Genomic DNA, 11,672 nt, shown 5'->3' with positions numbered 1-11,672 from the left:
GTTCTCGCGCACACGCCCGCGCGCGACACGCGCGTCGACGACGCGTCTGAAGTCGCCGCGGACACGGCCGCGCGTCCCCTCGGCGTTAAAACCCCCGATACGAGCGCGAACCCGGAGAACGTCGCGCGCGCGAGCGTTCCGCGCCCGCCGTCGCTCGATCCTTCGACGCATCATCTGATCTCGTCGCGCGTCGTCCGAGAAGGAAAAACACGCGCGCGACGCGAGGGAAAACGACATGGAGGACCAGATCAACCTCGCGGAGCTGCACCAGATGAAGCTCAAGTTCGACGCCGCGGACGAGGACGGCAGCGACGGGATCGAGATGGACGAGTTCATCGAGCACTTCGGGGACATCGTCGGCAAGTCGCTCTCGGACCTCCAACTCAAGCAGCTGTTCATGAAGATCGACGCGGACAGCAACGGCAGCGTGGACTGGGACGAGTTCACGAATTTCATGTTCCTGAAGCGTCAGACGACGGCGGGGGACGACGGGCCGGCGATATGGACGTACGGCGAGCGCGAAGCCGCGGACGTGAACGCGGGGGAGCCGCACGCGAACCACAAGGACGTCATCGTCGCCATCGCGTACGTCGGCGTCATCGACCGGTACGTCACCGGCTCGCGCGACGGGACGTTTCGTCTCTTTCACGCGTCGGATTTTCAACACGCCGGGACGTTTCGCGTCTCCGGCGAGACGAACGCCTGGGTCACGGACGTTAGCGTCGTCCCGAGCGAGAAGCGGACGTTCATCGCGGTCGCCGCGAGCGATCGCACCGTGTCCTTCTACGCGGTTCTCCTGCAGAACAAGCTCACGCTCGCGGGACGGTACGCATTGAACGACGCGTCGATGGGCGCGCCGACGTGCGCGACGGCGGTGCCGCTCGCGACGCCCGACGCCGCCGCGACGCCGGGCGCGTCCGCGGATCTCGGCGCGGGTAACGCTTCCGCCGCGTCGGTTACATCGACCACCCACCCGCACGGCCCGCACCGGTTCATGTGGGGCGACAGCGGGGGCACCGTGCGCGCGCTGATGTGCGACTACGTCGTGAAACACGAGAGGGATGGGACGTACGGGCACACGCGCTCGGTGGCCAAGACGGACTGGATGGTCGTGCACGAGAAACACACGGACGCGTGCGTGAAGCTGATGCACGTCCCGGAGCTGGAGTGCGTCGTGAGCGCGTCGAACGACGGGACGATCGTCGTCGTGGACGTCAGCACCGTGAGGCTCAACTCGTTCCGGGTGAAGATGACGCTGGAGGCGCACCCGAAAGGGGTGTTGGATTTCGATTATTGCCCCGCGCACAACGTGTTCGCGTCGTGCGGGATCGGGCGGGACGTGATGTTATGGCACGGCAGCACCGGGAGCCGGCTCGGGATCTTGAAAGGACACGTGTCCACGGTGTGTAAGGTGTGCGTGGACGTCAACCTGCAGCAGGTCGTGTCCGTCTCCGCGGACAAGACGATCAAAGTCTGGGACCTGAGGAACAACCGATGCGTGCAGACGATGGAGGACGCGTGTAAAAAAACATACCGCCCGGAGGACAGGATCGCGGTCGTGACGCACGACCCGAGGCACCGACGTCTCATCACCGGCACGACGCGCCTGCGCGGGTGGTGTCAAACGATGCGCACGCGCGAAGACCAAGGACACAACCACGCGGTCGTCGGTTGTTTGTACAACGACGCTTTCGACGTCGCCGTGAGCGCGGACGAGAGCGGGGAGATTTGCGTCTGGAACGTGAGCACCGGCGCGAGGGATGGGAAGTTTAACAACGCGCACGCGCCGGGGGCTCGGATCACCGCGATGACGTTCGACACCCAGGAACGAAGGCTGCTCACGGGCGCGAACGACGGCGGCGTGCGCATGCACAACCACGACAACGGCCAACTCCTGAAGGAGATGTTCCACGACGAAGGCAAGGGCGAAGTCACCGCGGTGCTTCACGCGCAGGATGAGATACGCGACGCGAAGATCATCCTCGCCGCCGGGTGGAACCACCTCGTGATCGCGTGGAACGACACCGAGGACAGCGAGCTGAGGGAGTACTGGGTCATGCGCGGGCACGAGGAGGACATCCTGTGCGCGGCGTACTGCGCGAACACCGTCTGGGTCGCCACCGGGGACTACGGCGGGAAGATCATGCTGTGGAACCTGTACAGCGGCGCGCGCCTGGCGACGTGGACGATCGAGTGCGAGGACGACCACGACGCGCCGTGCGAGAAGCTCTTGTTTCTTCAGACGCGACGGGACGTGAAAGAAGGCCCGGTGCTCATCAGCGGCGGCGCGGACGGGAACGTGAGAGCGTGGCTCGCGATGCGGAAAGGACGCCGGGGGCAACGACCGATCGCGATCGTCAACGCCGCCGCGTCCGGCGAGGCCGTCGCGGCGATGAAGACGGACCCGACGGACACGAAACTCTTCGTCGGCGACAGCGCCGGTCACGTCCGCGTGTTCGACATCGAGAACGTGTTACGAGACGGAAACGTCGAGGACGTCGGCGCGGCGTTCGTCGAGCTCGGCGCGTGGCGGCCGCACAAGCGAGCGATCGCGTCCGTGGAGTACATGCCCGCTCGTGATTTGCTCGTGCTGTCGAGCGTGGACGCGGAGTGCACGCTGTGGACGCTGGAGGGCGCGCAGATCGGGGTTTTCGGTCAAGCGACGCCGTGGCGGGCGACGAGCGTGACGAGGACGACGTGGAAGAGCGTCGCGCACAAGCGCCGAGTCGGGGGAGGGGACACGAGCGGACGGCCGTGGCGCTTGGACGAGATGGCGGACTCCGGCCCGGGCGCGGCGGCGTCGAAGAAAGCGAAGCACGCGGAGATGCTGAAGGCGCTGCTGAGGAGTAAGAGCGACGTCGTCGCCCCAGCGCGTTGCGCCAAAAAAGACGCGGAGGCTCCGGGAGTTTCGCCCCCCGCGCTCGCGGCGGCGACGTATTTGAAAGAGCGCAAGGAACGCATGAACCGCCCGGCTCGATGGGCGGACTTCGAGACGTGCATGGTGCACGGGAAGTTGCGCGTGCACGAGCTCAGGGAGACGCCGGAGACGTTCACGTCGCCGCCGAAGAGAGGGACGTCGCAGTCGCGATCCTCCGTCGCGAGAGAGGACCGAGGAAGGATGTCGGTTTCGTGAGCGCCGACGGCGCCGGTCGCGTGCATCACAACCCACTATCGTAGCGACCCAGAATCACGCGAGGATGCCCTGATTGCCCGTCCCCTTCCCGACGTTCTCGTCTTCCTCCGGATCCGGCTCGCCCTTCACGCGGATCTTGTACTTCTTCTGCATCGCCTCGACCTTGTCGATCTTCGCGTCTCGCTGCTCCGTCATCTTCGCGATGATCTGTGTCAGTCCTTCCCTGTTCTTCTCCACCGCGGGGAGGACCTCCTCTACCGTCCGCTCTACTAACACCCCGCCGATGAGCCTGAAGCACTTGCGCTTAGGGTCGAGGTCCTTGATCGCGTCTGTGGATGCGGGGGGTGGGGCGGGTCAGCGATCGTTCGATACACCATCCGCGGCGCGAAAGTCAAAAACAAAAGCGGGCGCGATCGAAGCGGGACGCACCGATGACCAGCGTGTGCTCCGCCTTCTCGTTCTCGAGCTCGTTGATCTTCGTGAAGATCTGCGTGACTTCCTGGCGAAGCGCCTGGAAGACTTCGAGGATCTCCTTCTCCGATTGCTCCGGCTCCGACTCCTTGATCTCGGACATCGTGCCCGCGCGTCGGTGACTGCCGAGACCGATCGTTCAAACCGACGTTTCGTTTTTGGAGTGCCCAGTCGTCCCAAGATCACTGCGAGGCGCGCGAGCCTCGCCGTCACGCGCGATGACGCGCGTCGCCGCGATGTGCGTCATCGCGCTCGCGGCGTTCGCATCGTGCATCGCCGGCGTCGTCGGGGATTCGCACGCGTCCGCGCCCGCGTGCTCGCGCGAGCGCTCGAGGCGCGCGCGCGCGGTGCTGGACGACTACTTTTACCCCGTCGTCGATCGGCACGCGGGATCGTTCGAGGTCCCGCCCGCGTGCCCGTTCCAGCGATCGAAGGATATGTACTTGGAGCAAGAGAAGCACAAAGAGCGCGTCCGACGCACGCAGTGGAAGAGCCTCTACAGCGAGAAGGTGTTCCGAACGGAGTGGCACGTGGACAAGCACATGGACAACCGGCACGCGGACAAGATCCCGCCGGGCGCGGACGTGTGCCTCGCGGACTACTGCGCCGTGCTTCGATGCGACGAGCACCACGCGCATCGCAACCCGGACGATCCGTCGCGTTCGGGTTCGCGCGGGGCCCCGAGTCGGAGCAAAGGCGGCGGCGGCGGCGGCGCGGGCGCGAGACGAGCGCGTCGCGAGCGGTGCGACGAGAGCAAGCTCGCGGGCGCGCGGCACTTTTGCGAGACGCTGATGCACGCGTGCTTCCCTTCGGACGACGACGCGGAGAGCGACGGCGACCGCGGGGGAGGGGCGCGCGGGCACGGCGCCGCGGGGAGACTGCGCGCGTACTTCACCAGGCACCACTGCGATCAGCTCACGTGCGATGCGGTCGCGGGGATGTTCCAGATCATGGACGGGCATCATCTGAACCGGGAAGGACGCCGCGGCGCGTTCGTCTTCGTCGTCGTGTTTTGCGTCGTCCTCGCCGCGTATTACGTCGTGGCGTGGAGGCACGCCGTGGGCGGGCGGGCGCGGGGGGATTTACGGCGCGCGACGGCGAGGAAAGGCGCGTGGGTGAATGTCGATAGGATCACGCGGAGTTGGCCGCTGTGTGTAGTGTTAGGGAAGCGGAGGAAGCGGAAGGCGTACTAGAGCGTTTAGAGCCACAAATACATTCTGTTTCGAGTTCAGTTTGGCGCGAAGAAAGCCACGAAAGCCGCGCATCACGCTATCCTCCCGCACTCCCCAAGGCGCGCTCGAGGAAAAGCCCGCCGCGAGTGAACCGTCGAAATGCCTGCCAAGGTCAGTACAACTCAACCCGTTCCCACGCGGACGTCCACGCGTCGCCGCGACCCCCGCGCCCGTCGCCCTCGCCCTCGCTCGCGGGTCGGCACTGCAATCGTGATGACGTCATCTCGAGACTGACGCGGTACCCCGCGCGTTCCCCACCGTCACGACAGAAAACGGCCGCGAAGTCGACGACGCTGACGCCGTACGAGAAGGAACGCGCGGACAGAGTCGAGAAGAACGCGGCGAGGATGAAGGAGCTCGGCGTCGCCGCCGTCGCCGCGAAGGTGGCGCCGAAAAAACCGACGAAGACGGCGACGAAACGAAAACCGACCGAGCCGGCGACGCCCTCGCGGAAGAGCTCGCGGGCGAGGAAAGAGGTCAGCTACAAGGAGCCGAGCATGGCGGAGTTCGAACAAGCGGTCGCGGCGCTGGGGTCGTCCGAGCGCGAGAGAGACGCGGCGAAGGACTTCTTCGCGAAGGAGAGCAAGTCCGGATACGACCCGAAGCCTCCGGGCGCGTCGGTGAAACCCGCGTTGGACCTGAGCGAAGGCGTTCGCGATAAGAAGACGGGTCACTTGGTGTTCAAAGACCACCCAGAGTTCACGCCGAACTTGACCCCGAGGCAGGTGATCCAGGCCGGGACCTGGGGCGGGTGCTACTTCCACCCCAGAGGCGGCAAGCCCGGGGTGAAAAACCCGAAAGAGGGCGTGAAGATCACGCACGAGGAGTTCCCGAAAGCGTGGTTCGCGGGGCTGAAACCGGAGCAATACAGAAACCGGCGGTACGACAAAACGAAGAACAAATACGGCGTCAACGCGGGTCAGGACCAGGCGTACTGGGAAGAGAAAGGGTGGATCATCCCCCAAGACCCGAGAGGGTGGTTCCAGTGGTACTGCCGCTTTTACGAGGGGAGGCGCACGGCGGACGACGCTCGACAGATATCGCGTTGGGTCGGCGTCGCGGGGGGCAAAGGGCGGTGGAAGACAAACCTGTGTAAGAAGTGCGTGTACGCGAACAAGCGGTACGACGACCCGTCCGTGTCCCCGGTCGTGAGGCAGACGATGCTGCACTGGGCGTACGAGATCACGGAGGCGGACGTCAAGGGGGTGATGAAGCGCATGTGAACGCGAACGCGAGCAGGACGAAAAGGAAAGAACCCGCCGATGGGATGTAGTATAAACGATGCGCGTTACACGAACACGTCTGCTACCGGTTCTCCGCGTTCGTGTTCTCGTTCTTCGCCTGGTACCCCACCAACGCGACGCACGTCGTGATCGCGAAGAACGCGTCCCACTTCCCCTCCGCGGCCATGGAGATGTCCGTGACCAACAGCAGCAACAGAATCAGCGTGAACGCCGACTTCCGTTGCGTCTCCTCCAGCGTGCTCCGCATCCGCGCGTCCACGTCCTCCGCCTCCTTGTCGATCGCCGCCTGCTTCATCGCGGAGACCGTCTTCGGCGCATTCGGCGCCTTGCGAAACCGCCCGCTGCTCTTCCCCGTGAGCTGCTCCTCGAGCTCCGCGAGCTCGGCTTGGACTTTCTCGTTCCTCGCCCTCGCCGCCGCGGTCTCGTCGAGCATCTCCGCGAGCTTGTCGTCGATCTCGCTCGCTCTCAGACCAATCTCTAGCCCCGCTCGGTCGCGCGCGATCTTCGCCTCCGCCTCGAGCGCTTCCTTCCCCGCGTCGCCTCTCTCCTGGATCTCCTCTTTCTTCTCGTCTAAGAACTGCTGCGCTTTGAACAACTTCGTCTGGTACTTGAGCTGCGACGTTATCTCGTCCCGGACGCGCTCGTCCCCGGGGAGGAGGTCCTCGAGATTCTTCGCCACCTCCTTCGCGCGCTCCTCGTCCGCGTCCGCGTCGTCCGACGCCGCGCGCGTCGTCACGGAGGACCTCCTCGAGACGGACGCGAACGCGAGCGCGAGCGAAATCTCGGTCTCTTCGAACCGGCGGGCTCTCTCGACGACGTGGGAACGGACGCCGCGGCGGGACGCGCGGGCGCGCGGGTGGGCGCGCGCGCGCGCCGCCGCGTGCACGCGCGGCGAGATGATGGCAGACATGCCAAAACCCGCGACGAAACCGGCGTGGACGCGCGGGTGGAGTGCCCGAGCCCGCCGCGCCGCAATCGAACTCAAATCCAAAAAATGGATCACGCGCTGCGAGCACTGGCCACGACACTGCTCGGAAGTGACGAGAGAGAGAGGGGGTGGGCGCGCGCGTCCCCGGCCACTCCTCGACGCACGGCGACGGGCGACATGGCTCGCGCAGCAGTCGTCCTTCTCGCGTTACTCGCGCTCGCGTGCGCGCGCCCCTCCTCCTCCGCGCGCGTCTTGAACGCGGCGGAGACCTCGGACGTCGCCTCCGTCGAGGCGTCCGACGCGCCGGCTTTTTGCCACGGCATCGATTGCCCAGCCTTCGACGTCGTGAAGACGACGGACGCGTACGAGGTGAGGAAGTACCCGGGCGAGTTGAAGTGGACGACCACGACCGTGACCGGGCTGACGTACGACGCCGCGGTCAGCGCCGGGTTCGAGCGCTTGTTCGGGTACATATCCGGCGCGAACGCGAAGAGAGAGAAGATCGAGATGACCGCGCCCGTCCGAGTTCGCGTCGTCCCCGGCGAAGGCCCGTTCTGCGAGAGCAACTTCACGGTGTCGTTCTTCGTGCCGTTCGCGCCGGACGGCGGCCGCGCGACGCAGATCGACCCCCCGAAACCGGTCGACGAGAGGGTGAAGAACGAGGTCGACGCGTGCGCGTTCACCGCGCGCGTCAAGACGTTCGGCGGGTGGGCGCGAGAGACGTCCATCCTCGCCGCCGCGACCGATCTGAGCGACGCGCTGAGGGCGGACGGGGAGGTGGACGCGGCGAACGCGGGGAAGGATCACTTCTTTTACGCGGGGTACGACTCCCCGTTCACGATCGCGGGGAGGCACAACGAGGTGTGGTTCGTCGTGCCGGATCCGGACTGTGAGACGAGCTAGACTAGTAGAGAACGCGAAACGCGAACAGAACCGATGGACTGACGTACTTGTACAACAACAAACGAACGACGCTCGCTCCTATCGTGACTATCGTGCGTGCGTTCTCGCGCGTCGCGTGACCCCCCCACCTGCCCCCCGCTCCCGCGTCTTCGTCTCACTTCCTCCGTCGAGATTTCACCCGGAACGCCATCCCGGTCGTCCCCCCCGGATCGATCTCGAACCCGCAGTCGTTGTACAACTTCACGACGGCGGGTTCCGCGTACAACGACACGTTGTTTATCCCTTCCTCTAACATCTTGTCCACGAGCCGCTCCACCATCCCGCGTCCTATGCCCGCGCCCTGCCACTCCGGGGAGACGACGACGTCCCATATCGTCCCGTTGAAGACCTTATCCGAGGTCACGCGCGCGAACCCGATGACTTGCCCGACGTGCGTCGCGCGCGATTTGTTCTTATCCGTCGCGACGACCCACACGATGAGATGCGAGTTCACGAGCGCGCGCTTCAATCGCACGGGGTCCCTCTGCGGGAAGCCCACGGTCGCGAAGAGCGCGTTGAGCTCGTCCAAGTCCGCGTCCGGTCGCTGACCGAACACGAACTCCGCGCCGAGCTTCTCGGTGAAGTACGCGTCCGCGTTGCTAAACGTCGTCGGCGGCATCGTTCGAAGCGCGCGCATGCAATCCGCCCCGGACGCGACGCCGTCGTCCTCGCCGCGGTACGTCCCTTTCATCGACATCGCTTCCGCAGGGGGAGAGGGAGGCGATACGACGACGGGCGGCGGCGGCGGCGGCGGCGATCGTCGCGGCGTCGCCTTGCCTCCCGTGTTCGTCGCGCGCCCTTTCACGTCTCGCCTCGGCGTTCGCCCGAACGAGGACGACGAAGACGCGCTCGCGGCAGATCTCGTCCGCGCGCCGCGCGTCGCCACGACGACGCGCGCGCTTCCTCGCCCCGAGCACGACGCCGCCCTCGCGCGAGAGACCGGCGCTCCCGCGCAGAGGACCCCGCGCATCTCGTCTTTGGCACGCCCCACCAGAGGACCACTGGGACGAGACGACGCGCACGCGACGTTTCAAACGTTAAACGCGCCAGACAGAATCTGGAGAATCTCGAGAGTTCCGGTTGCGGCCGCCGACGCGCGCGTTCGGACGAACGTCTACGCGCGATACTAACCCAAGGTCGGCACCTACATCGCGCGAACTACACGAACTAAGACTACGCTATCTAACGCGGACGCGCGCGCGCGCGATGGACGCGACGCGCGTCGTCATCGTCGTCCCCGCCCCGCCGCCCAGCCGAGCGCCGAACGCGACTGGGAAGAGGCGGTCACCGACGTTCCGCCGCCAGACGCCGCCGCACGCGCCGCCGCCCCCCTCGCGCGCGATATAACACCCGGCACACCTCGGACAGAGGCAGGTCCCTGATCGCGGGCACGGCTCCCTGGAGGCGCGAGGGAGGAATCGAGACGCGGACGCGGTGAGATGTCGCGGTGAGAAGAGGCGACGACGCGCGGACGCCGCGAGACGAGACGAGACGAGAAGCGGTACGGAGGGGTGCCCACGCGAGCGCGCGACGCGCCGCGACGCGCGCGCACCTCCGGGTCGTCCCCGCGCGATCTCCGCGGTATCGCCCCCGCGTCGCTCAACTCCTCCATCCCGTCCACGTCCTCCGGGCGCTTCACGTCGAGCATGCAGAGACTCTCGTACGCGACGGCGGCGTAGACGAGCGCGACGCCCGCCCACGTCGGGAGCGCGACGGCCCAGTACTTGTCGGGGGAGCACGCGACGCCCAGCGCGCGCAGGGCGTCGTCGGGGACGTACGCCCAGAGGAGGTAGAGCGCGAACGCGACGCCTGCGGAGGTTCGAGAGGGAGGGTGAGCGCGCGGGCGCGTCGGCGCGCGGACGTGGACCGAGGGGTGGACGGACGGACCGATGGATGGACGCGCGGGGACGGAAGACGGCGCCGCGTCGGCGGGAAGAGTCGATCTAATCTAGTGAGAGGCGCGCGGGGGTTCTCCGCACCGCTCAAGATGAACCCGACGAATCCGTACGCCTCCGTCGGCGAGGCGCCTTGCGAAGACGCGTGGGGATGTTCCGACGCGGGCGGCGACGTCGCGACGGCCGCCGACCGCCCCATCCTCGCGCGCGCTCGGGAGTGCCGCTCGTGGTCCAGAAGATGATGTGAGTCCAAAACGGAATCGCAAATCTCTGCTCGTCCGACGATAAGTTTCGTTCAAATCGTCGCGCGCGATGACGACGCCAAGACAGCGCCTCGATGACGCGGTCAAGATCATCAACACTTTCCTGAAGGAGAAGGACATCCCGCCCTCGACCGCGATCGCGGCCGCGGTCGCCGGGGTCACCACCCTCGTCGGCGCGAGCGTGTACTTGTACCCCGAGACGTTCTTGGGAATTCGTCGCGGATCGTTCAGCATGGGAATCGCGGGGATGCTGCAGCGGCACGCCGCGCGACGACGCGCGAGAAAGCCCATCCGCGTGTACATGGACGGCTGCTTCGACCTCACGCACTTCGGTCACGCGAACGCGCTGAGGCAGGCGAAAGCGTGCGGGGACGTCCTCGTCGTCGGGCTCGTCCCGGACGCGGAGATTCGACGATGCAAAGGCCCGCCCGTCCTGAACGACGCCGAGCGCCTCGCCGTCGTGGAGTCGTGCAAGTGGGTGGACGAGATGATCTTAGACGTGCCCTACGACATCAACGAGCAGTTCATGAACGAGCTGTGGCACAAGCACAAGATCGACTACATCGTACACGGCGACGACCCGTGTCTGCTCCCGGACGGCTCAGACGCGTACGCGGCGCCGAAGCGAGAGGGCAGGTTCAAGACGATCAAAAGAACCGAGGGGGTCTCCACGACGGACATCGTGGGCAGGATGCTCAGCGCGTCGAAAGCCGCGGAGAACGACCTCGCGAAGACCCCGGGGAGCAAGTCTCCGTTCAAGAAGAGCAAGAAATCCGCCGTCGTCGAGGACGTCGCGGAGCCGGCGAAGAAGGAACACTTTTGCACGACGTCCAGACGCGTGCTGCAGTTTAGCGACGGCGGGAAGAAACCGAGCGACGAAGACGTCGTCGTGTACGTCCACGGCGCGTTCGACACGTTCCACGCGGGACACGTGGACTTGCTAAAGTCCGCGCGCGCGCTCGGGACTTTCGTCATCGTCGGCGTCCACGACGACGCGGCGGTGAGTTCGTACGCGGGCGCGCACTACCCGATTTTAAACGTGAACGAGCGGTCGTTAGGGGTGATGGCGTGCAGACACGCGGACGAGGTGATCATCGGCGCGCCGGAGGTCGTGACGAGGGATTTGCTCGCGACGTTCAACGTCGCGTTCGTCGTCGCGGAGGACAGCGCCGCGAGGAGTCCTAACGTGGGTGACGGGTCCGCGAGCGGCGCGGGGACCAAGTCGCCGCCGCGGTCGCCGACCAAGTCAAAGGCGCCCGCGCCCGCGCCGCCCGCGGACCCGAACGCGGTGCCGAGGGCGCTCGGGATCTTCCGCGAGATCAAGCGCGGGGACGGGCCGGGGGCGGACATCACCACGAAGGAGATCGTCTCTAGGATCGTCGAGAATAGGGCCGCGTTCGAGGAGAGGAACAAACGCAAAGGCGCGTCCGAGGCGAAGTATTACGAGTTGAAAAACGCGGGGGAGATCGAGAGCGCGACGGAGGAGTGAGTCTCGAACGGTCGACGGCGAGCGGGGGGGCGTAGCGTATTTATCACGCGCGACGCGATGGATAGAGTGTAAAAA

The 11,672-nt window shown here is 66.1% G+C and overlaps 9 protein-coding genes across 9 annotated transcripts; 5 read left to right on the top strand and 4 right to left on the bottom strand.

Moving 5' to 3' along the window:
- Positions 1-235: 235 nt before the first annotated feature.
- On the top strand, positions 236-3,133 carry MICPUCDRAFT_58931 (uncharacterized protein; the record flags this gene model as incomplete). Its single annotated transcript, XM_003059511.1, has 1 exon — positions 236-3,133. One exon carries the CDS (start codon positions 236-238, stop codon positions 3,131-3,133), a length of 2,898 nt encoding a protein of 965 aa, XP_003059557.1.
- Positions 3,129-3,707, bottom strand: MICPUCDRAFT_33990 (uncharacterized protein; the record flags this gene model as incomplete). Its single annotated transcript, XM_003059205.1, has 2 exons — positions 3,129-3,462; positions 3,563-3,707. The coding sequence occupies 2 exons, from the start codon at positions 3,705-3,707 to the stop codon at positions 3,188-3,190; spliced, it is 420 nt and encodes a 139-aa protein (XP_003059251.1). The 3' UTR covers positions 3,129-3,187.
- Positions 3,708-3,822: 115 nt separating this feature from the next.
- MICPUCDRAFT_47564 (uncharacterized protein) lies at positions 3,823-4,797 on the top strand (the record flags this gene model as incomplete). Its single annotated transcript, XM_003059510.1, has 1 exon — positions 3,823-4,797. One exon carries the CDS (start codon positions 3,823-3,825, stop codon positions 4,795-4,797), a length of 975 nt encoding a protein of 324 aa, XP_003059556.1.
- Positions 4,798-4,895: 98 nt separating this feature from the next.
- MICPUCDRAFT_47563 (uncharacterized protein) lies at positions 4,896-6,131 on the top strand. The gene has a single exon (XM_003059509.1). It carries the CDS (start codon positions 5,184-5,186, stop codon positions 6,057-6,059), a length of 876 nt encoding a protein of 291 aa, XP_003059555.1. The 5' UTR covers positions 4,896-5,183; the 3' UTR covers positions 6,060-6,131.
- Positions 6,132-6,141: 10 nt separating this feature from the next.
- MICPUCDRAFT_58928 (uncharacterized protein) lies at positions 6,142-6,990 on the bottom strand (the record flags this gene model as incomplete). The annotated part of the gene is made up of 1 exon (XM_003059204.1): positions 6,142-6,990. One exon carries the CDS (start codon positions 6,988-6,990, stop codon positions 6,142-6,144), a length of 849 nt encoding a protein of 282 aa, XP_003059250.1.
- Positions 6,991-7,185: 195 nt separating this feature from the next.
- On the top strand, positions 7,186-7,911 carry MICPUCDRAFT_40281 (uncharacterized protein; the record flags this gene model as incomplete). Its single annotated transcript, XM_003059508.1, has 1 exon — positions 7,186-7,911. One exon carries the CDS (start codon positions 7,186-7,188, stop codon positions 7,909-7,911), a length of 726 nt encoding a protein of 241 aa, XP_003059554.1.
- A 32-nt stretch (positions 7,912-7,943) lies between these two features.
- Positions 7,944-8,569, bottom strand: MICPUCDRAFT_33987 (uncharacterized protein; the record flags this gene model as incomplete). The annotated part of the gene is made up of 1 exon (XM_003059203.1): positions 7,944-8,569. One exon carries the CDS (start codon positions 8,567-8,569, stop codon positions 8,066-8,068), a length of 504 nt encoding a protein of 167 aa, XP_003059249.1. The 3' UTR covers positions 7,944-8,065.
- A 606-nt stretch (positions 8,570-9,175) lies between these two features.
- MICPUCDRAFT_58925 (uncharacterized protein) lies at positions 9,176-10,044 on the bottom strand (the record flags this gene model as incomplete). Its single annotated transcript, XM_003059202.1, has 2 exons — positions 9,176-9,759; positions 9,930-10,044. 2 exons carry the CDS (start codon positions 10,042-10,044, stop codon positions 9,176-9,178), a joined length of 699 nt encoding a protein of 232 aa, XP_003059248.1.
- Positions 10,045-10,157: 113 nt separating this feature from the next.
- Positions 10,158-11,597, top strand: MICPUCDRAFT_17727 (uncharacterized protein; the record flags this gene model as incomplete). Its single annotated transcript, XM_003059507.1, has 2 exons — positions 10,158-11,294; positions 11,361-11,597. The coding sequence occupies 2 exons, from the start codon at positions 10,158-10,160 to the stop codon at positions 11,595-11,597; spliced, it is 1,374 nt and encodes a 457-aa protein (XP_003059553.1).
- Between the last annotated feature and the right edge of the window lie 75 nt (positions 11,598-11,672).

The sequence above is a fragment of the Micromonas pusilla genome (genome assembly GCF_000151265.4).
Source record: "Micromonas pusilla CCMP1545 genomic scaffold MICPUCscaffold_6, whole genome shotgun sequence".
Taxonomy (NCBI): domain Eukaryota; kingdom Viridiplantae; phylum Chlorophyta; class Mamiellophyceae; order Mamiellales; family Mamiellaceae; genus Micromonas; species Micromonas pusilla.
Note: the sequence above shows the minus strand (reverse complement) of the source record. Positions and strands in the feature narration are given on the sequence as shown.

Coding starts and splice junctions, on each gene's coding strand:
- MICPUCDRAFT_47563 (XM_003059509.1), top strand. CDS start 5,184: ATGAAGGAGCTCGGCGTCGCCGCCGTCGCCGCGAAGGTGGCGCCGAAA.